The 27,950-nt window shown below is 37.3% G+C and overlaps 2 protein-coding genes across 2 annotated transcripts; one reads left to right on the top strand and one right to left on the bottom strand.

Annotated features, from left to right (window-relative positions):
- Positions 1-905: 905 nt before the first annotated feature.
- On the top strand, positions 906-15,851 carry kif20a (kinesin family member 20A). Its single transcript, XM_039677060.2, has 19 exons — positions 906-1,094; positions 1,440-1,627; positions 2,930-3,052; positions 3,151-3,270; positions 3,370-3,508; positions 3,614-3,789; positions 4,737-4,842; positions 5,300-5,512; positions 5,623-5,734; positions 6,963-7,037; positions 7,192-7,335; positions 8,231-8,399; positions 8,502-8,651; positions 9,679-9,818; positions 9,911-10,013; positions 11,281-11,530; positions 11,659-11,750; positions 13,179-13,316; positions 14,992-15,851. The coding sequence occupies exons 2-19, from the start codon at positions 1,454-1,456 to the stop codon at positions 15,316-15,318; spliced, it is 2,751 nt and encodes a 916-aa protein (XP_039532994.2). The 5' UTR covers positions 906-1,094; positions 1,440-1,453; the 3' UTR covers positions 15,319-15,851.
- Positions 15,847-26,921, bottom strand: cdc23 (CDC23 (cell division cycle 23, yeast, homolog)). The gene is made up of 16 exons (XM_039677061.2): positions 26,768-26,921; positions 25,912-25,984; positions 25,655-25,792; positions 25,523-25,565; positions 25,330-25,435; positions 22,796-22,928; positions 22,543-22,720; positions 21,253-21,350; positions 20,541-20,622; positions 19,705-19,858; positions 18,718-18,837; positions 18,564-18,639; positions 18,423-18,484; positions 18,269-18,347; positions 18,055-18,174; positions 15,847-16,153 (listed from the first exon to the last, which is right to left on the bottom strand). Exons 1-16 carry the CDS (start codon positions 26,875-26,877, stop codon positions 15,986-15,988), a joined length of 1,740 nt encoding a protein of 579 aa, XP_039532995.1. The 5' UTR covers positions 26,878-26,921; the 3' UTR covers positions 15,847-15,985.
- Positions 26,922-27,950: the final 1,029 nt, after the last annotated feature.

The following is a 27,950-nucleotide window of genomic DNA, read 5'->3' as shown; positions in this document are numbered from 1 at the left end:
AGAAGCATTTCCATGTGATTCTTGCTAACTGATCAAATACTTATAGAGACTACTGATCTATCTGTAAAACACAATAAGAACGAGTTTTAAGTTCACAATTCACATATACTTTTTAGTAAGCCTTACTTTTTTATTAATTGATGAAATTGAGCTAAATGAGTCACAATTGACTGCATTATGTCTAAAAAAATGTAACTGTTCATTGAACTGTTATAACATGTATATGTATATGTATTTTGGTGGCATTTCCGACCGGGGAAACCTTTCGGAATTCATCGAAAAATATCTTCATTTGTGTTCTGAAGATGAACAAAGGTCTTGGGTTTGGCACGACATGAGGGCGAGAAATTAATGATGACAGAATTGTCATTTTTGGGAGAACTAGTTTATTAACTGTGGTCGCTGTGACAAAGTTATCTGTTTAAAGTCGGGAAGTTACGTTCTTTCTTACAGCAGTGAATGCTAGTACGATTAAAGTCCAGAGGTGCGTTCCATTCGACCGTAAGTAGTGGACTGCGAAGTGGACTTCACAGGGTATTTCGCCCATCTCAAGTGAGATTCCAATTCGAAGGGAACGAACATGTTCAGTTCGAAGGGCACTGCAAACGGCATAGGGAATAAGGGAACATCAATACATCACTTCACAAGAAGTCAGTGAAGTCCACTTCAACTGATATAACGTGTTAAGGGAGTAGGGAGCAGTGAACACTGCGTAGGGAGGGACCCTGTCGAATGGAACGCACCTCAGGGTTCCAAGTAGCAACACCTCCTTGGAGTAGAAGAAGTGCCAACATGGTGACCAATCAAAAGCCAAGTATGTCCTCAGGCGTGTCTGATTGGACAGAGGTGCTCTGGTGCGCGGTGATTGGTGGAGCTCACTGACCGCGGTGTTCGAAAACTGTTGTCGTCTCTGTAACCGTCGGTTAGCCATGCAGGTGGACACACGAATTTAGTTTAGTTACAGTAGTAACGCTAACTGTGTTTAGGTTAGATGTTCTGATTTTCGAGACACATATTTAGCCTAGCTGACTGGAGTCATTTACATAACAATCACGTTTGGATCTTATTTTCCCCTTGATTACATCATACATAAGGTAAGAATGTTTACGTATTTTTAAATATGCGATGCTAGCTAGCAAACACGGCCTCCGGTCAGTAGAATAAATATTAACGTGAATTGTAGAAATGCGGTTTCCTGCTCATCTATTCTCGTTCTTTTGTTTTTGATCATGTCACAATGCACATTCATTGTTTAACAACTAACTTAGCTCAAAACAGCGTCGTTGAACTGAAGTGCAGCTAACTTAGCTGGCTAGCCGATTGACTTTGTCTATAAGTAACTTAACGTTAATGTTAGTTGTCCATTCATAAACGTCCTGACAGTAAATATGTTATCCGTTTATTAAGTGTAACTTAACTTGTTTTCATCTGTAATTTAGGTCTGTCATAAATAATGGCTCTGGCGTCTCCATACGGTGTTCTGTCCGATGAGGAAGAGTGTGGAGCCGTGTTTGAGTCCACAGCTGCTGATATCGGAGCTCTCATAAGAGGTCCACGGTTTGCGTCTCCTCTGCCAGAGATCTCCGTCATAACCCCTGCTGCAGATTCTCAAACACCCACTAAACAGGTATGATGCACCGTAAACTTGTGCTCTGACTGATAAATATACTTTATTTCTGCAGGTTCAGGTGTTGTGACGAATAACTATCAGATTGTGCAACCAACACTATGTTTGCATTGTTTTTAGGTTAGGTGTGGACGTTTATAAAGCCTCAAAGCTTATATGACAATCTGATTGGTAGAATTGGTCATTTCTTTTGACAATAACGTTAACCTCATAACAAAAAATATTAGCTAACTATTGATTGTCACATGCGATATTTAAGGCCTTTTAATTATACTAGTAACGTGGATTGTATACATGCTTTATCAGATGCTCAAAACATTATGAGTCATCACATCTTGTGGCAAGCTATTTGAACACTTAGGTGTGGTTTCATGCTGTAGGAAAAAAAAACATTACTGGTGTGCATCAAAAACAATGGCATGGATATATTGAAATGTCAGCGCAAGTTGCTTTCAGTTAAAACAGCTCAAACATCCATTTTAGCCTGGGACTAGGTTTACCCCTTGTTTGTGAAACCGCGGGGTAATTCTTAAGGTTTTCTAATATCTATTGTTCTCTTGGTAGTACTTTTTAGTGTTTATTTGTGTGATAGGATTGTGCCGACTAACCGACCGACAGCTTATAGACCATTTCACAAGATGTAAATAACACTGGTCCAGAAGCACTTCCAGTTTCAGTTTGTAACTGTTTTCTTTATTTCACATGTAAAGAAAATATCTTAAAGATGTTGTTTAACTTTTTGATTCAGTTTTAAATGTTCTTTTGGTTGTATTTTATCCCAGCTTTTATGTAGTGTTAAAAAACTGAAACAGGAAGTGCTTCTGGACCAGTGTTGTTTACATCTTGTGAAATGGTCTATATTTCTTTATCATGAGATTAATTGGTTTGACTATCGCGACAATCCTTCTCATACCTTTTCTTTTGCTTAATTTACATCTTTATACAATAAATCTTTGCATGTCACAAATACCTTGTTTTTCCATCTCCACGCATGAGACGAGTGTCGTTCATAATGTTCTTGTTGAAGTAAATTGTAGTTTCCTTGCTTTACTAGGAATGTTTTGCAGCAGGACAGCAATTGCGAGTAAATTTTCAGTTGTCTGTGCCGGATTATAATATGATGATTCTACCAAGGAACATTTATCTTTAACACTGAAAGTAAATTGCAGGTATAACCATACTGTAGATCTTATTGGTACGGTATGCGCCACACGCAGATGCATTTTCAATGGAAAACCTATTAGTACGTGCAATGCCTCAGATCTGTGACGTTAATGGGTCTTTCATCTGTGTGACTGGCAGCCTGTCCAGATCAAGAGTGACGTCAGCAGAAGAGGCAGCGCTGATGATGCATCAGAGAAGCTGAAGGTTTTCGTACGGATCCGTCCTCTTACCGAGGCGGAGAAGGAGCGGGGAGATGAGCAGGTAAAGGAATTTGACACTTTTGGGAAACACTTTTTCAAGGAAGGAATGGCTTGGTTGGCAAACAATGACCTCTTTATTGTAATGTTTGTGCCGTTCAGGGTTGTGTAAATGTGCAATCTGAGGACACACTGCTCCTCAGAGCGCCGAAAGACTCCCGTAACATGAAGAGTGCCGAGAGAGGCGTCTCTCAAAGCCTGCACAGGTTTACCTTTACCAAGGTAATGCATCGATTATTAAGGAAATCATCAAATGTAATGTAAGTTAATTTACATTTTTTTTTAATGTGCAGCATCATGTGAATTTTTTTCTTTGTGCAGATTTTTGGACCGCAAACCAATCAGCAGGAGATTTATGATCACACCATAAGGGAGATGGTACGAGACGTTCTGCGTGGAGAAAACCGCCTCCTCTATACTTATGGTGTGACCAACTCGGGCAAAACCTACACCATACAGGGTAACACGGCCATGACGCACTGTTCTGGATTTCAGCATGTTGGTTTGGTGCATTTATTTATGTAGAACTGGTTCCTAAAGAAATGTGTGTGCTGTGATTCAACAGGGTCCGGTGGAGAGGCGGGTCTGCTGCCGCGGGCGTTAGTGTCTGTATTCATGAAGCTGTCTGGGCGACTGTACTCCGCCATGGACCTCAAGCCCGTACTGAGCATGGAGGTCCGTAAGCTGGACTCTGGTGAGGTCCGTGCTGAGGAAATGCGTCGTGATGCTTTGCTGAAAGAGGTAACAAAGAATTAAAATGGTTGAATAACCACATAACCAACAAAGGTCATTTGTGCAAAAACTGCGTGATGGAAAAAAACAAAGTGCGTGATATATGATGCGTTCATGTGCTATGGTAAATACCAAAAGCCGACGTGGAAAATGCACATGAACACCCCCTCATGTGGTATTTTCCACTGGGCAACTTGTAGAATATTTTGATGGACGAGTTGCCGAGATGAGATAACCTTTGACCATTTCAAAATGGCGGAGAGCACCGCGAGAGTCGTGAATTGTAAAAAATATATACTATTCATGATCTAGAAAAAATATACAGCATATTATTTACCTTTTGAGTTTTGATAAATAATTTTCTTGCTGTTGCAGATGACTTAAGCAATCTAAAATAGTTTTAGCTAAATAACAGGTCTGGATCTCCATCTTTTTACCACATTACGACAACAAAAGCACTTGAACGCAACACACTGGTAAATACCAGTTCACATGTGGAAAATATCCTATTTTCCATATCACGTGAACGCAGCAGTAGTCTATAGATTGCATTTGGTGGGGTTTCTTTTTTTGAACGAATGCCTGATTTGACCGTATCAATCGGGTGAAGCAATGATTCAAAGGCCCATTCATAAAGACAGCCATTGGTTCTCATTCACTAAGCATGAACACACACATTTTTCTGTATAAAAGGTGTTTATTATATTGTGAGAATGGCACACTTGGCACTGCTCGAGGATCGGGCATTTTTATGAACTTTAGCCATTAGAAAAAAAAAATGTGTCAACCATGTATGAAAATGTGATGTAATATTAAACATAATTATAAGCTGGTGGTGATTCTTGAGATATTGGTCATTCCGTGTTTCTGTAAAAAAACAAAATTTAATGAAAATAATCCTTTTTGTCCTTTAGTGGTTTCAGATTTTTCTTGTCTTGAATTGTCTTCCTGTTCAGGAGGAAAGCACAGGTGGACATCAGTCTAGGCTGCGTGCAGGTTTGTCCTGGGACAGTGGCGTCGGTGGACTCTCAGCAACCAGTCAAATAGCAACACAGCTGGAGGGTGAGGAACTATCTGACATTTCACCCCACTTCATACTGAAAAGAATTGCGGAAATCATGACACTTGTCCCATTTGCCCGGTACTCGTAAGCCACTCAAACAAAGAGATTGTAGTTCCCCGGGAAAGAAAGACACATTCCAGCTTTAATTTTTGAGCTACATGTAGTTCTTGCTAACATATCAGGTGCAGTCATGTTAGTGAAATTTTGCAGGCAAAAAAAGTTAATTTTTCTATTGCATAACCACTTTCAAACCAAGCAGTTTTCTTTTGGTCAGCATGATGAATTTTTGTGAACCCCGATTCAAGATCTCTGTGGGGAAATCTTTCACTCTCACTTGAAAGTCTCAATTGCTTGGATTCCTATTGAAATGAAAGGATATCGAATGTGAAGTTTCTCAGAGCAATGTCAATCCAAATGTAAATTTTTTTTTTTTTTTTTTTTTTTTTTGTATTACAGATTCAGATGGCATTTTTTTGGAGACAAATGGCCTGGGTCTCAGTGGTGGGGAGGACCTTGAGGAGGGAGTGCGTTTCTCAGTGTGGGTCTCATTTTATGAGATCTACAACGAATTTCTTTATGATCTCCTGGACACTCTGCCTTCACTTCAGTCCCACAAGAGAGCCACGCTACGCCTCAGCGATGACAAACATGGAAACCCGTATGTAAAGGGTAAGAATCACAGAAGAGTACTGAAATTACCATTTTCAATTACTGATTTAAATATATTGTTTTTACTTGCCCTTTTTAATTCTATTGAATCATTCATGTCCTGCAATTAGATCTGACCTGGATTCAAGTACAAAGTGCAGAAGAGGCCTGGAAAGTGCTTAAAGTCGGACAACGCAACCAAAGCTTTGCCTCTACTCACCTAAACCAAAACTCCAGCCGCAGGTACCTGCTTGATGTCATCACACCCATAATGCCATCATAAGTAAAAAATTCACTCCACTTTCTAAATGCATGTATTTGTCAACCATTCATCCATGCATAGGTTTAATTTTAAAAGATGTTTTGACATTATAATTAGGGATGGGCATTCGATTAATCATTAATAAAAATTAATTATTTAACTTTTTATAAATTAAAAATGCAATGAAAATGCAAAATACAGTGTTTTTTTTATCATTACAAGATCAGCTTGTAGCTGTTAAACTGGACATTCGGTTTGGCTAAACTTGAACATATATGCGCTGCGGTGCTCTAAAGCCGGCGTTCTTAGACGGAGACCCTCGTTTGTTCCAAAATAATAAAGAATTATGTTAAATAATAACTTAACCAAAAACATTACTTAGATCTGACAGGTTTTGTCAAAATGTAAATCAAAACTATCCAAGGCACAGAGTCGAGAAAGAGGGTGAGAGAGATTAGCCTACCTATTAATTAATTAGGCTACTTAACAAAGCCTTATAAAAAATGGCTAGTAACTCCCATTCAACTTCTGCACCAGTCTACTGATTTTTGTTGAGAAAGATGTTGATTGATCTGGGGTCAGGCACGACAGATTCTTCTTTTGAAATCGACTGAGTATTTCGTCAAATGTTGCCCCCAGGTGGTAAAATGTTTAATTGCTGCCACTCAGTGAAATTCATGTCATTGCTTCAAGACTCGCAACGCAACCTACTGCAGTAGTTTAATCTATAACAAATTAACGTGATCGAAATTCTTTGATCAATTATCGACTGTCGATTAATCATTCTCATCCCTACTTCTAATAATAATTGAATTATAATGTAATAACTGGATCTATCAGTGAAAATAGCCATTTCCACCCATAGTTGCATGCAAAATTGGAATATCGCTTACAACACTGTTTAAGAGAACAAAATTGGGCCAAAATATCTAATAAAAATGCGTTGCTGCAATCAGGCTCTTTTTCCTACATCATAAATGATTAGCATCTTAGGCTGCGCAGATGAAATGAAATAAACGCTGTCATGTTATCTTGTGTTTGAATTGGATGACTGGAGTTTGGGAACGCAATCATGAATCAGAATCTTTTTATTTGAAATAGATTTAAAGTGTACATGTATTTAGCTATTTATTTATTCAACAACACGTATACAGTTTATTAAATTGAAAAATAATTGAATTCTGTTGTGTATTTTCTTTCAATTTTCAGCCACAGTATCTTTACCATCCGTGTTCTACATGTCAAGCCACAAGCAGAGTTGGGACATGTGACCAGAATCAGCGAGTGAGTCTTTCCACATTAACTGTGTGCTTCTTCATAAGTGAGTTGTTTTTTTGTGTCTATTGGACTGAACCCTTTAGATTTACTCTGGCGATTAAAAGATAGTCAGCTGTTCAGTTCTCAAAAGGATTTGATTTGAAATTGTTACTTCCGGCAGGCTCTCTGTGTGTGATTTGGCGGGGTCCGAGCGCTGCAAAGTCCAGCAGAATGGCGAGAGAATGAAAGAGGCGAACAACATCAACACCTCTTTGCTGACATTGGGACGCTGCATCAGCGCTCTGAGGCACAATCAAACCAACAAGTGAGTGTGAAACGCGTCACAATTTACACAGTGTGATGGGTCATGATGGTACACTAGTTGTCCAACAACTTTCAAAACCATTATAATGATTTTCCACTGCATTGTACGGCTCACTTAACCCTCTGGGGTTGTTCGTTTCAGAGTCACACTCGGGGTGTTCGGTGTGGGATTGATATTTAAAAAAAAAAAAAAAAAATTATAATTAGTTATAATTCAGTAATTATGACAAAATTTTCCCCCATTGAACATAACAGAAAAAATATTTTAAAATTTTTTTTTTAAAGCTGTATTTCATTTTAGAGTCAAGCCTAGGCCTTATAAAAGCAATTTTTGAAATGAGATGGATGCCATCTGGTGGACAAACTGAGCATTTTAAAAATGCAAAACACATGTATAATCTGAATTTTTTTTGTGTGTTGGTGTATAAAAGTGTGTTTGTTTGTGTATGTGTCTGGATGTGTCTGTTTTGCACTCTTGATGTTTTCCCCTTCAGATCGTGGCTGATTTGTAGATTGTATGCACAAAAAAACTCAGTATTTTCACATTTTACCAAATACCAACAAAGTCACCAAATTTCGGACCATTCCGACGAAGCTGTGATTTTTACAAATATTTTATTTAAATTCTTCGGGTCCATTTGGGCCGAACAACCCCAGAGGGTTAAATAGTACCACCTTGATTGAGGTTCCAAGCATACCATACCGGTACAAAAATGACCCAAGATGGCAAACCCGTTAGAAACAAACTTTGTCTTGCAGTGAAAAACATGGAGAATCAAGAACCATTAGAGCAGTAGAGGCAGCGCAGCTATAACCATCTTTGAAGCGGTACTAAACTGCAGTGGAAAAGCAAACCGAACCTAGTCAAAACAGCCATTATTCTGTCATTTCCACAGGTCTCGTCCTCCGCTGGTCGTTCCTTTCAGAGACAGCAAGCTAACCAGGGTCCTCCAGAGCTTCTTCTGTGGTCACGGGCGCTCTTGCATGGTGGTCAACATCAACCCCTGCGCCTCCACCTACGATGAAACGCTCCAAGCGCTCAAATTCTCTGCCATTGCCACACAGGTGATGCGTCTTGCTCTGAAAAACGTTTTTATCATCTCTCCTCTTCTGGACACAGAACGCCATTTAAACAATGTCCATTCACAAACATCTTTCATGTTTCAGCTGGTACATGGGCCTTGCAGCAAGACTCGTGTGGCGTACATCCTGTCCCTGCTTCGCGAGCAGCAAGCTCAACACGAGACCACTTTACTGGAGGAGGAGGAGGATGAGGACAGTGATGAGGAAGGAGACATCACCATGTTTGATCCTGATGTAAATCCACTTTAATTTGGTTAATAAGAGAGAATAATTGTTTGTGATAACTAAAAGGACAGTTCATCTTGAAATGAAGTTTCTGTAATTTACTCATGCCAAATCTGACTTTGAAACACAAATTAAGACTTTTGTAGCCCTCAAACCGTATTGACTTTATAGCCCTTAATCCTGTAATTGTGGACAAATGTGGGCACAGAGGACTTTTTATTTATTATAAATGTTATATCACTGTCTTCGATAAAATTTTGTCTATCCATTTAGGTTTTTTTTATTTTATTTTGGGGGTATTTTTGAATTTATTTACTTAAGAAAGTACCATATTTTCTATGTAAATTAATAACTATGTAGTTTTATTTATTTATTTTTTTTTTAACTACATTAAATATCATTCCAATAAGTTCTTAGAGCTAAAACCTAAAGATGAAGTGACTTTGCTGTCACCTGGAGGCTTATTTTAGAATGCTCTAAATTACAGTTTTTCCCATTCATTTCTATGGGTGGCCATTTTTGACCCAAATACAAGATTAGATGTTATTTTTCACCCACTTAACATTGTAGAATTGAGTCAAAAAAATAGTGTGTGTTCAGGAGGCAAACTTAGGAAAAGTAGCCAAGAACAGCTCAGGTCAAGGGAAGTATTTAACTATTTTGCCCACATTTGTCCAGAATACGGTTTTATAGTTAATGAAACCTGAGGTTTCTGACCCTCCATTGAAAGTCCAGGTAAACAAAATGTAAAATACTTTCTTGTGCATGATTAAAGCACCTTTGGATCTTTTAAGCACTCAGGCTTCATTGATTAATCTTTGAAATGCATATTAAGTTATTTTGCTTGGAGTTTTCATTTCTTTTCTGTAGAAAATCACTATGACTGTTGATGTAACGAGTCATTCATTCTATACTTTCTATTTTCTTTGTGAATGTCCCAGAAACCCTATTTACCATAAAGCTTAAAAAATCCTCCTTAAACCCTACCGATAGTGAAATATTTCATAATTCTTCTGGATTTGGTTATGTCGAGCAGGCGCTCCTGAAGGCCATCGATGTCCTGAAGCGCGAGGTGCTGCGTCAGCGGCAGGAGAAAGAGGACCTCGAGGCCAAGGTTCGAGAGGAGGTTTGCGCCGAGATGATGGAGGTCATCAACTGCATGCAGGATGACTTCAGGTACCTAGTGCTTCTATGGATAATCGTACTGTAACACAATATAAAGTTATTTAATTGTAAATTTGATGTTGTGTTCCTCCCTTGTTGTGCAGCGAGACCCTGGAGGGCGAGAGGGATCTGATGGAGAAGAGATGTGAGAACAAAATTAACAACCTGACAAACAGCCTGAAGAACTATTACAGCCAAGAGCTAGAGGTCAGTGGTGTGAAGGGAGCGGTTACACTGACAATTCAACCAACACCCTGTTTACACCTGGTATTAGCATCCAATTTATCAGATTTATTATTAATAATAATGGCACAATTTATGAAATGATTATTTTAAGGATTAGGGTTGTCCAAGTAGAGTATTGACGATATCGCTGATGTCTTTGACGATATCAATACGATAATTGGCATGTTTTCCCTCTAATGTATTATTAATATTGTTCTTGTTTTTAATATCGGGCTTGCTAGTATTATCAAATTAATATAGAGCTTATTAATCAGAGCAGAACCATGATAGGTATGAAAGGGAGGCTGTGAGGGATAGATCTATATATGAACAATCTATATAACTTATTTACCACAGCTCTTTTTTTTTTTTTTTTTTTGTCAGCAAAAAAATCTTTCCAAGAAATGACCGTTTATTAGTACAATATTAGTTTCTATGTGGATTAACTCCATGACAAAACCAGTCATTCTAGAATGATTTATTCTTTCCAAATAGAAAAAATGAATCATTATTTGGAAAGAATGAATCATTCTAGAATGACCGGTTTAGTCATGGAGTTAATCCACATAAATAATGTTGTAGCTAGACTTTATTAAACGGAAACTTATTGTACAGTGTTTCTGATTTATGTCTCTTGAGTTCAGTGTTGGACAGATCAGTTTTAACCATTCATTAAAGTGAATCCGTTCAAAGGAGTCATTAGTTCGCGAATCGGACGTGTCATTAACGGACGACGGCACGCCTTGTGTGATTATCCAGGCAGTTTAGGACATCGTACAAGATTCGTCTCAACACAGAAAACATTTATTTATTTATTTTTTTTTTTATTTATTTTTTTTATTGAAAGTCTGGTTTATGTCATCTGAATATGTGGAAAGTATTTCAGAGAAGATAAGGCAATGTTATTTTAGCACAATTCACAACCAGTGACCAAAAATGTACCATATTGGCCGATATTATATCGGGGGCCTTATATACAAATAACTTTGTTTACTATTTTTATTTTGTAATTTGAATGTAATTTGTTCCTTTTCAGCATCATTACTCCAGTCTTTCAATTGAATGCATTGTTGCTGCATGTTAACTTCTATAAAAAAAGTGTGTGCATGTATTATATTAAATTAACTTTTATTTATTTGTTTTTAAATACAACTTTACACTCTATTTTCCAAAGCTGATGTTACTTTATTATTGCAGGACAAATTAAAAGATGTGATCTTGATGGTTTTGATTTGGTCATTTCTTGAAGGAGCGAGATGATGAGATCAGAGAGCTCACTGCCGCTCTTAAGGAAAAGGAAGAGGGCAATACTGTCCCAGCTCCTGTTTTCTCATCTCTGAGTGATGTCAACGGTCCCCGACGCTCACGGCGCCTGGCCTCAACACACAAACGAGAATCGGATCACGAGAGCGTGGAGCTCGTGCAGTGTAAAGCCGAGCTGGAACAGTGCAAAGCTGAGCTGGACCTGAAACAAACAGAACTGCGCCTGAAAACACTTGGTGAGTTTTGCATTCGACATTGGAAAAGGTTCAGGTTACGGTTTAAAGACTCTATTTTACAAGTTAAAAAAAATGTGTTTACCTGACGGCACTTTTCTACAACCACTGAATCCACACTCTCTCTTCAGAACTGAAGCGTTTCCAGGAGAACCTCCCACTGACGGCCGCCACCGGATCCCTGACAACTACAGCGGAGCGGAAACTGGAGGAGGGCCAGAGGGTCAGTGCTTCTGCTTTGTTTGTTTTTTAATTCATATTTTTTTATAACTGATATGCTCACACAAAAATCGCTGCAAAAGAGGCTTTCCAACTGGTTTTTGGACAAAAACTACGATAAAACCTGTTGGAAAGCATCTTTTGCAGCGATTTTGGTGAACACCCCAGACCACTCGGTGAGTTTCATGTCTTTGTAAACTAAAGTTTAATGCGTTTTATGAATGATTGTTCCAGTGCACATAGACAACCATTGTGTAGGTTGGGAGTGCTAACACACAAACCTAAAATTCTCGGGACAGCAGCATTTGTCCAAATTTCAATCTTAACCGTTCCATTTCATCAGGGACTATCTTAAAATAGGGCTTTAAGAGTAAAATACCAAACTAAACTGACTGTTTACAGTAATTTTGCGTCATAAAAGCATTTTGGGATGCGAGTACATTGAAAGGCCGTATCTAGCTGCTTGTTATCTATGCTCTCTATTTATCTGAATACTCTCGTCACTTTCAATGCTCTCAAGGCAGGCTTTGGTAAATTCTCTCCCTAAGGTGACATAATGCAATGCATTGTGGGGAAAAGGAGAATCGTTGCAGAGCGCTGTAAGATAGTACCTACTTTTTCAGATTATATTCTGTTTTGTGATACCCAACAACATAAAATACAACAGTTTAAATGTTTATTACCAACAAATTAGTTGATAAATTAACCCTTCAACACAGCCTTTAACCACACGATTATCGTCCCTGGTCTCTGGTCATGTTCAGATGTAAATTGTTGTATTGATTTGATTTGATTTGAGATCTTTATTTTGAACATGTAAATAATAAATAAAAATACAATTATTAATCAATGAAACAAGGAATATTAATTCAAAGAAACAAAACAAAAATGAACAAAGTAAAAAAAAAAAAATCCAAACATTCCAATACTTGAAGAAAAACAAAACAGACAAACAAAAACAAAAAAACAACCCTCTATTTACATGTGCAAAAAGGAGTAGGAAGAAGTAAAACTTATGTACTCCTACCCCCGTTGTAAATTGCTTAATTCATCCATTAGACTGAAAGATCTGTAAAAGCTCATACGTGTACCCACCCATAGACTCTCCCCTCTTAAAAAGTGGACAAAAGAGACGGATTAAAACACCCGGTGTAAACGGTGATGTCCCTCGAGTTTTGGTTGATCAGATGACCAGGCGTAAACGAGGCCTTCGAATCAAAGAGTGGCACAGATTGGCCTATTTCATTTGCTCAAGTACGCTTGATGCTTATGCCGTTTTCTGCGATTGATTTGCCGTCTCACTTCCACGTCCGCTTCATCTCCGGAGCTGCTCTTCACCAGCATTTCATTTGATACTATTGTCAAATCCAGCACAGAAACTGTTTGCATGATCTACAGGATACTCCATTTGTGGTGTGTGTGTTGTGTGCAGAACCTGAAGCAGCTGCGGATGGAGCTTCAGATGTTGGGTGTTAAGCTGCAGTCGGGAGAAAGAGCGTGCTGCCGTAACACAGACGGAGAGAAACTCCGTCACGCGCTCTCCTCAGCAGACGGCAAACTCGCCAAACAGGTAATGAACACACTACACGTCCAGTCACGCCATGCTTCCCTAAATTCGCCCCAACATTTCATTTAAAGGGCACCAATTATGCTTTTTACTTTACCTTTCCTTTGATGTGTTCTAGATGTTTGTGCATGTAAACAATGTCAATTACAACAACAAAAAAAGTCTTCTATTAAATCTTGTAAACGTGTTAGTAGACCACCTGAACAAAATGATGTAGCTGTGATTTAAGTTCACATTAGACTGATTGTAATAAAATGGAAAAAATAATGTTTTTTTTTTTTTTAGATATTAATGAGGGTATTCAATTGGGCTGGGTATTGACACAAATTGATTTGAACTCGATTCATTATCGATTACTTTGGATGTCAGGTACAGTACATGGCAAATTTCCTCAAGAAAAGAAAAATCTCAAATAATGCCGTAAACTATACACTAAAATACTGAAGGTTTAAATGGACTGATTTGTATACAAACACTTAAATTGCACTAGGAAGTTATAATCCGATTCCGAACTTTATAATTGGATAATGTTTCTATATATATATATATATATATATATATATATATATATATATATATATATATATGTGTGTGTGTATATATAACCATTTAAATGGTGGCTTTCATAAAACTTGACTGATTTATTCAAACATGCATTAAATATTGGAGAAAAAGAAAATATAAAATGAGCTATGTAGTGTAGCTCGTCTAGAGTCATTGTTCTTAGTTTATAGACACTCAATGGCTTTCCTCAGGTAATTGTAACATTACTTGACAGTTTACAAATGGTATTTGTTTGAGTTTTGTAATAAAATGGACATAATTGAAACTAGGGATGGGCAATGATTAATCGCATCCAAAATAAAAGTTCGTGTTTACATAATATTTGTGTATGTAGTGTGTATAATTAATTTGAATATATAAATACACACATATGCATGTATATATTTAAGAAATATTTGCATGTATATACTTTATAAATAATTAATATTATATATAAATATAAATATTTGACATTAATAACACATTTTTCTTAAATATATACATGCATGTGTGGGTATTTATATATACAAATTAATTATACACACTACACACACATATATTATGTAAACACAAACTTTTTTGCCCATCCCTACTTCAAACTGCACAAAGCCTATTGTGATTTATTGGATGTGAGGCTGGCTACAGTGTGCCGTCTTCAATTGATGAATGAACAGAATAGACTAAAAAAATTGATTTTTGATATTTAAGGATCCATACCGGTTCATAAAAATGAGAATTGATTGAAATTGATAAATATTTTTTTTTTTTAAATACCCAGCCCAGTTGATCTGTCTGTACTACATCAACATCTTTCCCCTCTTTGTTTCTTCCTATATTCTCTCTTTAACCCCTTTCACTCTAATTTAGACTTTGGTTATATTTACTAAGAACAAAATCCAACCAATGACATGAAAATGATGCAAAATATTCGCATGCATGCCTTGCTCTAAACGTCTCCCTCCTCATAACATGCCGTTTCTTGTTCTAAACCTCCCGACTTTAACCAGATTTGATCTCATTGGTGTGATTTAAAAAGATGTAACCACAGGTAGTTCCAGTTTCCACCTCACCTTTTGCCCTCTGGCCTCTCTAACCCTGTTCGCCACCCTCTCCTCCCTGTTTTCTGCGTCTGTAGGATCAAATGCTGGTGGAGCTGCACACCAGCCTGCAGCTGGTCAAAGCAGACCTGCGTAAGAAAGACGAGACGCTCGCTCGGTATCAGAGCGCTCCGCCGCCTCAGGCGCCTGGATCCTGCAAGAAGAGGGGCTGCGGGGTAGCGGCGGCGCATGTGGAGAACCAGCCTCCTGAAAAACGGCCCTTCTTCCGCTCACTGTTCCCCTCCCGCACGCCCTCGCGACAGGCCCGGCAGAGACCCGAAGTCGACACGCCCTACACCCGCGTGCTGCGCTCACGCCAGCCCTCTCCTCCGTCCACTCCCATCCAGCGCAGAGTCAAGTACTAAGAGCTGGACACTGCGAGATTTTAGTCTTTTAATATAATCAGGTGGCCTTGACGCATAATTGGGCTTTATTTTTTGATGATAATGATTCCTTTTCTTCTGAAAACACTGTATAGTTTTCAGGCATTTAATTTGTGCTCAAGTTTCTCCGTTGTAAATAGCAGAAAAACATCTGTCACTTAGTTTTTTGCGTGTGTATTATGCAAACCAAATCCAACAGTAAGATGCAAAGATAATAGTGCTTCCAAATATTTACCTGCATTCAATGTGTATTAAATCTGAGCTTAACTCCATGCTTTTTAAAAAAAATATTTCATGGGTGCTGCTTCATTTTTTTGTTGTTGCAAGGTTCAGTGTTATTGTGAGCATGTAAGTTTTTATTAATTCGCCAAATGCAGATTTAAGCACTACATTCTTGTTGGCTGCTCCTTTGCACATTTAGTTTGGTCATATTCGTTTGTCACTTTTGAATGTCTAAGTGTTTTTTCTCCACTGTATAACCTGGTGAGTTTTGCAATAAAACATTCATCCTTCAATGTTTTAGCATTTTATTTAACACAATGGCCACCTTTGTCTGTACAGGAAGTTATTTACAGTGTAGCATATGGGAACAAAGCTCATTAAACCATATGAATTGAGTAGTTTCTAAGTGGAAAGTGACTGGGATGTGTTAGGGCGTGATGGACGACAGGTCGAGGGGAGAGACTCTCCTGACTGGAGTGGTGTTGTTGGATAGGGGGTTGAAGACGCAGGGTAAAGACAAGTCTGTAGAGGAAGGCTCTCCTTGTTCCCGCACGGCAGAGATTTGTCTCAACAAAGCCTTGCCTTCTTCTCGTGCCTGAAAATAAAATAAAAAAGTTTGATTAGTAGTAAAAGTTGATTAAGTGAGAAAGCAAGCTCCAAAACTTCTATGAGGAAACAAATAGCCAGAAATTGACAAGCTATTTTCACCAAACGTCGTAAAGTGAAGCCAAAACAGTTTGATAAACTCCCCCTAGTGGCTGATTTTACATGTATTCACATGGGATGTAATGTAAGCCTAACAAACAAACAAAAAAAAAAATCCAATAATTTTATTCCAAAGATTGTTTGTCATTTTAGGTTGTTTTTAATCGTGCTGATGTTTAAATGATCGTTTTTCTAATAAGTTTGCTATAAAAACAGGGTGTGACGTCATGATTGACAGCTGTGCTTGGCTCCAAATGTAATTTGCGCATTATTGTTGCGTTCATGTGCTATGGTAATTATGGTAAATACCAAAAGCCGACGTGGAAAATGCACATGAACACCCCCTCATGTGGTATTTTCCACTGGGCAACTCGTAGAATATTTTAATGGACGAGTTGCCGAGATGAGATAACCTTTGACCATTTCAAAATGGCGGAGAGCACCGCGAGAGTCGTGAATGGTAAACAAATTAAATACTATTCATGATCTAGAAAAAATATACAGCATATTATTTACCTTCTGAGTTTTGAATTTTCTTGCTGTTGTAGATGACTTAAGCAATCTAAAATAGTTTTAGCTAAATAACAGGTCTGGATTCTCCATCTTTTTACCGCATTACGACAACAAAAGCACTTGAACGCAACACACTGGTAAGTACCAGTTCACAAGTGGAAAATATCCTATTTTGGGATAATTTATGGGATAATTTCAGCTTCTGTTTTATACAATGGACACATCATCCATTTTTTTAGTCTATGGTTATCCACCTTGTTTTTCAGGTAAGTGCGGACACAGCCTTATTAATTTGGATGTGTCTGTCTTGTTATTTTTAGCTGTACAAAACAGCCTGTTATGCTACTTGCTATTTCTTACCATCTTATTTTAATCAAGTATCTTAATTATAAACAGTTTTATAGTTTACTGAACCTTTATATATTATATAAGTCTTGCACATTCGCGGAAAACACCTTACTTCTGTGTTGAGAAATAAGGTGGATAGCCCAGATTCCCAATTATGTTGGAGGCTTTAGTGTGCTATCCCTAGCAAAGCCTAACAACTAGCCTAGTAAATTGTTAAAACGTGCTGACAACGAGATAAATCATGTTGGAAACATGGTAGCCCTCAAACCATATTCACTTTAGAGCCCTTAATCCTGTAATTGTGGACAAATGTGGGCACAGAGGACTCAGGTATGATCTTAATTTTTATTTATTATAAATGTTATATCACTGTCTTCGATAAAGTTTTGTCTATCCATTTATGGTGTTTTTTTATTTATTTTGGGGGTATTTTTGAATTTATTTACTTCAAAAAGTACCATATTTTCTATGTAAATTATGCTTATTTTTAGGTTTTATTTTTTTAAACTACATTAAAATATCATTCCAATAAGTTCTTAGAGCTAAAACCTAAAGATCACCTGTCACCTGGTGTCTTATTTTGCCTTATTTTAGAATGCTCTAAATTACAGTTTTACCCATTCATTTCTATGGGTGCCCATTTTTGACCCAAATACAAGATTAAGGAGTTTTTTTTTTACCCACTTAACATTGTAGAAATGAGTCAAAAAATTGTGTGTTCAGGAGGCAAACTTAAGGGAAGTATTTTTTTTTTTTTAAATAAATCAAAACTATTTTGCCCACATTTGTCCAGAATACAGTTTTAGGGTTAAAACATCTTAATGTGTTAGCAATATTGCTAAATCGTGCTATCAATGAATAACAAAATGCTAAACAGAATTTTAATTTTGAAGTGAATGAATCTAGGGGTGATGAACGGAAGAAACTCACGTCGTTGTAGTCGCAGCAGCGCTGAGCGCAGAGAGACGCCTCGTCGTACAGTCTGTTCTTGAAGTAATACTGGCCTAGATAACGCAGAGCAGTGCTCACCTCCGCATGCTCCAGCTGCTCCTGAGATCACACACACACACATCTGATCAGTCCAAGACATGTTTCTGCTAATCATGTGACGTATGCATGACGTGCAAACACTCCAGTAACTTACACCACACGAGAAAATATCCTGGATGTAGATGATGTAGCACTGCGCAGCATCGTCAGACTCGTTCAGCTGCTCGTGAAGCCTAAAAGCAAACATACGGTTTCAGCGAAACGGGAAACAACACCATGACCGTTATCCTGAACCAAACCTCACTCACTTAGCCAGCTTTAGAAGAGCCATTCTCTCCACATCCCCAACCGAATAAGCCCTCCAGTAACACTGAACCCACAAAAACAAAGGATGATTGGAAAACAAATTCACATTCTGGGAGAAAATGATCTATTCCAGTGCTGTTCACCTTTTTGGCCTCCACTTGCTGAGACAGTTTCTCGTAGCATTCCCCAAGAGCTACAAGCATTCGCGAGTCGTTAGGCCTGATGCAAACACAGCATAAGTCAACTCTCTCGAGTCGGGTCTATATTGCATTAAATGATTCGTGTACGTGATCTCACCGGAGTTGATGGGCCTTCCTGTAGTAGTAGAGCGAGTAGAAAGGCATTTTGAGGATCTCGTAGGTCTGTCCGAGTCCGTACCAGGCCCGGTAGTCCCTTTTGTTCACTTCAATCGCATGTCTAAGAGACAATGTATGATTACATTAATGTTTTAGGCTAAAAATTTAATTTAATCACCCATTAATCTTTATCGAAATTGGATCATGTATGTAGTCGAAATGTAAAAGAATTTTTGAATTTGGTGCGGAAAATAAGTGAAGGGCGCATTTGTATGTAAGACAGCAACTCCCACAATGCATCACATTGCACAGCTCCGCAAGCCACTCCCACTAATCCAGAAAAGCGCAAACATCAGGGAAATCACTCTTCCGTCTACAATGTGAATGAAATGTGAATTTCTGCTTATTATGAGGCAAAATGGCGATTTTTACGTCATAATAAGCTAGCAGAAACTTAAAACACTTAAATCCTTATTTCTCCCATCTCAGGGGAAAATAAACATAAAAAAGATGGCCGCCAACGGGTTTCGATGCTGACGCGCGTAAGTTTCGCTTCAAACTTTTGTTTTTACACGCGTCAATTTCTCTCTTGACGCGCAAATGGATTCAAAGTGTTCAAGCGTATAACTAGACGCGGTAGGCGCGAAATTTGACGTTCTCACAACCATAAATTGTTAAAATTCATAAAAAGGTACCAGGCAACAAGTACCACCGTTTCAACAATTTTCACTCTCATTTCATGGCACTTTGAACCCTGGCTAACATGCAGATATCAGAAGCAATCCATGCATGAAAGTATTGGAAAACATAACATTTTGCAGTTTATTTAGTAACTGTTTAAGGCAATTTGGCGATTTCAATCATCATACAGTAACCCCAACCCCTAACCCTCATTTTTTAGCCTCGGATGTCCGCAATCCGGATCATATTTTTCAGGTTAGAACATATGGAAATGCAAATAAACACGTAAAAATCTCATCTCTGTTACCTGTAGGCCTGAATGGCGGCTGATGTGTTTTTCATCTCCATGTACTCATGACCCATGAGGGTCCAGGCACCCAAACAGCGTGGATTTAGCTTCAGAGCGCGCTGAAAATACAGGGCGGCTTTCTCGTGCTGAGACCGCAGACTGTAATAGTTACCTGTGAGCGGATAACAAATAAACAGTTTTCAGTAGCGACTTTACGGCTGATGTTCAATTTCAAGGATATATCATTATAGACCATTTCTTCCTCAGGCTATTTTGTTTTGTTTTGCTGACATCCTCATTGAAGAAAACTTGCTAAACTGGGAGGCACTGTTTTATGCACACACGCTTTCTTGTAAAAATTCAATACAAAAGCGCCCTCTTATCAACCTAGCGAAAAGATCTGCCATTTCAAAAATAAATAAAAAAGATTTATAAGCTCAAATGCTCGCCTTGCTCTGTTCGGATGCGCTCTCCTGTTCGAACTCGTTCATCAAAATGAACGAATCTTTTTTTGAGTCATGACTCGAAGGGTCCTCGATAAGACCCTTATTCATCGTCTGGTGTCGTTTAAAGCTGCATTAAAACTCTCATTTGAACCTTGAACCGTTTGGACCCCATTGATGTCCATTATATGGAGAAAATCCTGGAATGTTTTCATCAAAAACCTTAATTTCTTTTCGACTGAAGAAAGAAAGACATGGACATCTTGGATGTCATAGGGGTGAGTAAATTATCAGCAAAAGTTTTTTTAAATTGAACTACTCCTTTAAGACAGCAAGAGTTTGTCTGACCGACATGTACGGTGACTAACAATTAATTTATATATATTCGACTCTATTCTTTCTCATCCTCACCTATGACGCAGCATGTCTCCACTCTGTACTTATCTATCTCCACCAGATTATGGGCCAGATAACTGAGCTCCGGCTTCATGCTCTGAAAAATAAGACAAACAAACAGAGGATCTTAACACAATATTATCTACTAAAACTGAAATTCATTTCTACTTATTGACTTGGATGACTATTATCCTATTATATTCCAGTTTAATACAATATCAGCAGATAATCCGTCATTAATATTACACTAGAATATTGTAATCTGACCCCCCCAAAAAAAACATATCCTGCAAGATCCCATTCCCCTTGGACCCAAAAGCAATACCAGTGGCTGAGACAACTTTGTATGGGCACTCTATCCTTTGCCTGATTAGAAATGATAGAGTCCACATGGAATGGAAAATCGTGTTTTCTTCCTTATTCTGACGAAATATGACAATTAATGTCTTATGAATTATGCCTCACATAACCAAAGCTAATAATTGTCAAATTTCAAACAGTCAATCATAAGAAAGGAGCTCGTTTTAGCTGAATAAATAATTGGAGAAGTCCTGCACACGTCGACAGAGAAGTCTGTTTTTGACTAAAAAATGCGTCCAATTATTTTATTTAAGGAAACATATACTTGGATAAATTATCAATAAGACCTATAATATACATTTAGAAAATTGATAAATAGTTGATTAACTTCAGGCCGACTTTAAACCCCCGATCAACAGTTTCTTACCCGGACATAAAGCAGGTTGGAGAACGTGTCCATGTTTTCGATGCGAAAAGGATCCTGTTCCCGGAGTTCATTAAACAGATATAAGGCTTGATCAATATCTGGGGGGGAAAAAATAAATAAATTTGGAAAAACTTTACAAGAAGGTTAGTTCATGCATTAAATAACATTTACTATCAATGAGAAATACATTCATCTTTATTAACATTATTCAACGGTTTGTTTTAGTTCATGTTAGCTCAGGTCCATTAAAAATGAACAGATAGAACTTTTAATTCTAACGATGTACTATTTAATGGTTGATAAATGTTTTTTCATTGCTAGTTCATGTTTACAAGTGTAGTTTATGATTGTCAACAACAAATGGCACCTCATTGCAAAGTGTTATCATTCTGAAACACATATTATGATAATACCCTTTTCCTCATCCTGTTTTTTTAGAAACTTAAATTAATTTTAATTTCTTTTTCCGAGTCATTATGAACCAAATGACTCAGATTCATTCATTTTGATGAACAAGTGACCGATCGTTTTGCTAGATAAGACACTTATTCATCGTCTGGTGTCGTTTAAAGCCCTTTGAACAGTTTGCACTGAAACTCTCATTTGGACCTTGAACCGTTTGGACCCCATTGAAGTCCATTATATGGAGAAAATCCTGGAATGTTTTCATCAAAAACCTTAATTTCTTTTCGACTGAAGAAAGAAAGACATGGACATCTTGGATGACATGGGGGTGAGTAAATTATCAGCAAAAGTTTTTTAAAAAATGAACTACTCCTTTAATGCTATATTATATAATGCATTTTTATATAATGATTTTAAAACCTGGAAAAAAAGGTAAAAAGTAATATGCTTAAACAATGAGTAAAAACTAGGGCTGTGCAAAAATTAATTGCGATTAATCGCATCCAAAATAAAAGTCTGTGTTTACATAATATATTTGTTTGTGCTGTATATAATTATTTTGTATATATAAATACACACACATGTATGTATATATTTAAGAAAATGTGTTATTCATATATAAAATACTTATATAATATAGATTATGTATTTATGTATATATACAGAATTTAAGCGCAAATAATTCTTAAATATATACATGCATGCATAGGTATTTATATATACAAAATAATTATATACAGCACATACAAATATATTATGTAAGCACAGACTTTTATTTTGGATGCGATTAATCGCAATTAACTTTTGCACAGCCCTAGTAAAAACATAAAAGATTTTCCTGATTTAGGGATATATAATTTGCTGTTGGCCGCAACTACCGCTCACCTCGTATGTTATGGTAAGCCACGGCGATCTGGGAGATGATGTAGGTGCTCTTGGCAAACCCTGCTTCCATAAGGCTCTGATATTTCTGCAGCGCCTCTTTGATCATCTGCAGTTCAGTGTACATGTGCGCCATGAAGAAATCCCTCACCCAGCAGTCGGGCAGAGACAGGGACTTGAGCTGAGCAAGACAAAACAGACAAGCTAGTTCAGTGTGTTTGTGTGTCTACCTCAGCATGAGGGGAAAAAGACGGACCATTTCGATGTTGGTGATGAGATTGCAGAGCTCCAGCCATGATCCCCAGTGCAGAGGGAGAGCGTGTGTCGCAGCGACAAAGATCTCCACTGCCTCCTTCAGCAAATCCAGTTTCCGAAGAACCACCCCATAACTGGCGGAAAACAAGATTACATTAACAAAAAGTTAACAAGCAGTCCTAGAACATCACTGTTTTTTTTTTTTTAAACTATAGTTTGTTTGTTTTTTGTATGTGCAAATCACAGCTTCAGTTTTCTAACCAATCACTCGGACTTTATTGTTTTTTAAAGAATTCAAGTCTCTTAAGCTCATCAACCCTGCATTTATTTGATCTAAAATACAGAAAAAACAACAATCTGTAATCAGAAATATTATTTACACATTAAATTAAGCCTAATGTATTCAGTCACATGATCCTTCAGAAATCATTCCATTTCTAATATGATGATTTGATACTTGGTTATTATCAATGTTGGAAACCGTTAACAACTTAATATTTTTTTGGAACCTGTGGTAGGCTATTTTTTCAGGATTCATTGGTGAATTTATTCAAAATAGAAATCTTTTCTAAAAATATAAATCCATTTTTATCAATTTAAAACAAATTTACTTTAACACAGGGTTCCCGCGGGTCCTTAAAAAGTCTTAAAATGTCATAAATTAGATATTTAAAATTTAAGGCCATTAAAAGTCTTATAAAGTCTTATTTTTAGGTATGAAAGGTCTTAAATTTTAGATGACACTTCGACTCAGTCATATCTTAATGTTTTCCAAATTAAAACCATCTAATTTGCGTACGTATTAATTTTTATCTTTGTGGATTTGCTTGTTCACGTGACAATTCGCGTCACATTCGCGGCAGAATAACGTCCGTCTCCTGCACGCGAGACAGGAGAGGAGGAGAGAAGAAAGTTGGCAAATGTCAGTTCAGTCGTAAGTTAATGTGCGTAGAGGTGTGCGATGTGTATTGTCTGTTATGATATTCTATTCTTTTAACGATGGACGAGGCACTGCAAGTGTGAGCTGACATTGCATTTGTCTCTCGTGTTTTCACGGCGTGATGTGTGCAGTTATAGGCATAGACATGTATTTATTATGGTTATAGGTATGTCCCCAAATTTTTGCCTTATATTTATATCATGTTGTTATATTAGAATATCACATCAGTAAGAGTGCCGTTTTCCCGTGCACAAGTGTGATATTTATGTTATACAATAGTTAAATTAAAAATAAAGTGACATTTTGAGTTAGTTTTTAGCCATAACATTATCGATTTTGTTTGTTTTCCCTTTATTTCGCCGACTAGAATTTCAAAATGAAACCATAGCAGAGTCTCAATGCAACAGACAGCGATGATTTCTTGAAGGAAATCCGCGTCTTGAACGAGTCATTTTATCGATTCAATCACTTGCTTCTTTCCCGTTTGAACAAATCGGTTGAATGAATGACTCCCTCGACTCGCTTATTAAGACAGCGATTTGCCGCCGCCTACTGGCTGTTTTAGTTTCATATTAAAAGTAAAAAAATAAGAAATCATTTCACATTTAAATATTGAATATTGATTTTTTTAAAAAAAAACCTTATAGCTTGATTTATGCATTTGTAAATGGAGTCTATATATTAATGCCACTTCTAAGGCTGCTTCTGCGTCTACTCTGCACTGCAAAGATGGATTTTTGATTGAATGATTTAATTTGACTGCTAACAGTGGTACTGTATAATTATTGTGTAATGAAATATTATTGTATAAATAAGTATAATTACTGTATATATGTGATGCACGTGATGCATAACTCTAAATAAGTTTAGAAAAAAAAATCTCCATAAATAAATCAATTTAAGGTGGCAAATATTGCACATTAATTAATAATTTCTGTCACTGCTGTGAACTGACCACTGCATAGAATATGAAAAATATAAATATCTCCGCGAGTCTGCTGTCAACAACAGGCCTAAACCAGCCATGGCACCAGCACAAAAACACAATCAGTAAAATATCAACTAATTATTGTTGATAATAATTAGTTGATATTTTACTGATTTTGTTTTTGTTTTGTGTTTATCAACAAAACGTGAAAATATCGAGATATATTTTTGTCAATATCGCACACCCCTAATGTATGGTATTAATTTTGATTTCTTCAGGTCTTAAAAAGGTCTTAAAAAGCCTTAAATTTTACTTTAAAAAGTGTGCAAGAACCCTGTAACAGTTATGTACATTAATATTATAATCTAGGGGTGTTCACTGTTTATTTTGATTTTGAGTGGTGGTTGGACCCATTTGTTTTCAGGCTGCCTACAGAGACGCGTTTTTTTGACAGCCTGCTTATGGGGTGGATCGTTAGGAAAGATTAGATGACCGTGATAATTGCCGTGATAATTAATCACAATTTCTCTCAACATGGGGACAGGAGCACTGTCAGAAATGGGAAATCCAAGCAACTTGCGTTACTTATTTGAAAAAACAACTCAGATATTGCGTTATTAGTTATTTGAAAAAGTAATGCGTTACCCGAACACTGTTTGATACATACAGATAGAGAGCAAATCCGTCCAGCTCTCCGGCACTATGTTTTTTGCTCAATTCCACCCGAAGTTCTCGCAGGGCTTCGTTTCGGACCTGACCCTTTTCCAGCGGACCTGCAACCACACACATGCTAATAATGGGAGCAGCTGAGACCGTGTGTGGTGTGCTGGAAACACTGTTTACAATGTTTGTTTTCTTACCAAGGCTATCAACAGTCTCGTCATCTTTCTTCTTTTCCCCTGACTGAGAAAATGAAAAAGAACACAGGTTCTTCTTCCACATTTCATCTCCCAAACAAAAGTGATAGAAACCATGTTCAAAACAAATCTTACTAGGTAGCGTGAATACATATAAAGGAAATATGCTTTCTGACTGCGGCAGCCACGGAGAAAATATGCAGCTCGATCATATTCCTTCAGGTCAAAATATGATTTGGCCAGACAAAGAGCATCCAAATCTTGTGCGTCCTCCTAAAAGAAAAGGGCTAGACGGTCAATGTTTACACCTGAATGTCTTCAGGCAAAACAGATTATCTACACGTAAACATATATTATAGCCAGCTCTACACTGAGCAAGACTCCAGACGGACCTCAGTTAGCTCCGGTGGTGGAGGGATCTCATTCAGAGGAAGGGTCTCCAATGAAAATGCCAGTTCAGATGCCCTGAAACATAAATGACAGGTATATTGTCAGCTTTTTAAACACTGCAGAGCAATACATAAAATCTAATATATAGTAGTCAACATTTGAAGTGGATCAAAACTATTTTGAACAATACCATTCTTGTCTTAGGACAACTTGAAATGTTGACTACTGTATACGTTCATAAAACAGATAAATATATATTGTGTACTTCACAATATATACTTAGCAATCAGTATCATTATGTTCTGATTCTATATGTGGCATTCAGTAGACATTTAGCAATTACAGACAACAAATTAAGACATTATTAAATAATGACAAAATATTTTAAACAGCAGAATACAATATAAAACACAACATAACATTACAGCACAGTGATGAACGAAGCAGAGCAAAGATGAATATGACCAGTAACGTTAGATGTTATTATCTTCTTGTCCTCGACCACCAATACTATGGTATATATTTACATACATTTAGGTGTATATCTGGTGCAGAATGATTGTCATATTTATTTTTTACATGGTACACCAATGTCTTTCAAAGAATATAATGTTAAAGGTACCACGGTACGTCAAACAACATGCCATTGCCATGCTAGGTGTTAGTGTGTGAAAGCCCAACATGCTACAGACGAGCATAAATCACGTGCAGAAACAGGTTTTGAGATCCATCCATAATTTCTGTTTATTTCATTGTGTTAGCTGTCATGCTAACTAACTGTCACCCATTATGGCAGTGCAATTAAATAACTGGCTTCATTCTTGATGCGTGTTAAATTTTAAATATAACTGCTTTTACCATTTCACGCTGTGGACTAGTCCTCTCTCCTTGCATTGCGCTATAATAGAAATAAGTTGCTTTTTAATTTGAACCAAGTCACCAAACTCACTGCTGCGGGTAGCCGCCATTTTTCATAAATACGTCATACCGACGCAACCGCAGGCGCAAGAGCTGATTGGTCAAACTGGTGGATCAGAGAAGACCGTAGCAGAAATAAAGACACACCTTTTTCGTACTTTTAGTTTAAAATCTAAACGATAAAGAAATATTATCTTGTTCTTTTTTTGTAAGGCATTTATTAGGCTATAGAATCTGTCAAAAATTAATAATAGTCGGACTTAACTTATTTTAAATGACTCATTGCATGATATTTAAGTCTTGCTGATGACTTTTACTGTCTATGGCTGATGATGTAAATAGCCTACGCTTGTTTTTTTTTTCCTCCCATGTTTTTTAGGTCAAAGATTTGTCTAAAAAATAATATTATTATATAAGGATATAGGAAGATAGGCTAAGCATAGTATAGCCATAACTAACAGCCAAATTATGAAAAGCTAAAAGTAGAATAAGTCCTTTTTGCCCTTTTTGTTTAAGTCAAATTTAATTTAATTTAAACGTTTAATCTAAACTCGCTGCACAACGACGTTTTTTTTAGCGTCGCGTCGCGTTTAGATTATTTTTTACGGCGTTGCGTTTTAAAGGGATAGTTCGTCCAAAAATTAAAATTTGATTGCACTTTATTTTACAGTACGGTACGAGTACGTGTACTTACGTGTATTTACATTGTAGCCTACTTACCTAAGAAAGTAATTAAGGGTTTAGGGGTTCAGGCCAGGGTTAGTATACCAGTTACCCAACCCGTTAAGCTGCGACCAATGGGTCTTAGGGTCCCACTGACTCCCACATAGTACCAAGTGCAATCCACCTGGGCAATAACCTGTCTATGGCAATAACATGAGGCCATTATGGAACCCGTGCCCAATCTTATACAGAGCCCATTTTTTACAGCCCATGGATGGACCCCACATAAATGTTGACTGGGTTAAATTTTGGCACCGAGATGGGTCTTGTCTTGTGCATGTTGTCCACTTTGGTCCCACCAATATGAAATTCATAGTTAACATGTCATGGGCCTATTATGTAACCCCCGGACAATAAGCCCATTTTCAGCCCATTTATATCCATATGGGCCCCACATGTT

This window comes from Pimephales promelas, chromosome 19 (assembly GCF_988280905.1).
Source record: "Pimephales promelas chromosome 19, fPimPro1.hap1.1, whole genome shotgun sequence".
Classification (NCBI taxonomy): Eukaryota; Metazoa; Chordata; class Actinopteri; order Cypriniformes; family Leuciscidae; genus Pimephales; species Pimephales promelas.
The sequence above is the reverse complement of the archived record's forward strand: the minus strand, read 5'-3'. Positions and strand labels throughout refer to the sequence as shown.

Coding starts and splice junctions, on each gene's coding strand:
- kif20a (XM_039677060.2), top strand. CDS start 1,454: ATGGCTCTGGCGTCTCCATACGGTGTTCTGTCCGATGAGGAAGAGTGT. Junction 7,038..7,191: donor CATGTGACCAGAATCAGCGA/GTGAGTCTTTCC, acceptor TACTTCCGGCAG/GCTCTCTGTGTGTGATTTGG. Junction 11,531..11,658: donor ACTGCGCCTGAAAACACTTG/GTGAGTTTTGCA, acceptor CTCTCTCTTCAG/AACTGAAGCGTTTCCAGGAG.
- cdc23 (XM_039677061.2), bottom strand. CDS start 26,877: ATGGCGGCTACCCGCAGCAGTGAGTTTGGTGACTTGGTTCAAATTAAA. Junction 25,793..25,911: donor CACCACCGGAGCTAACTGAG/GTCCGTCTGGAG, acceptor CTTTTCTTTTAG/GAGGACGCACAAGATTTGGA. Junction 22,929..25,329: donor GACGGATTTGCTCTCTATCT/GTATGTATCAAA, acceptor GTTTTCCGCCAG/TTATGGGGTGGTTCTTCGGA.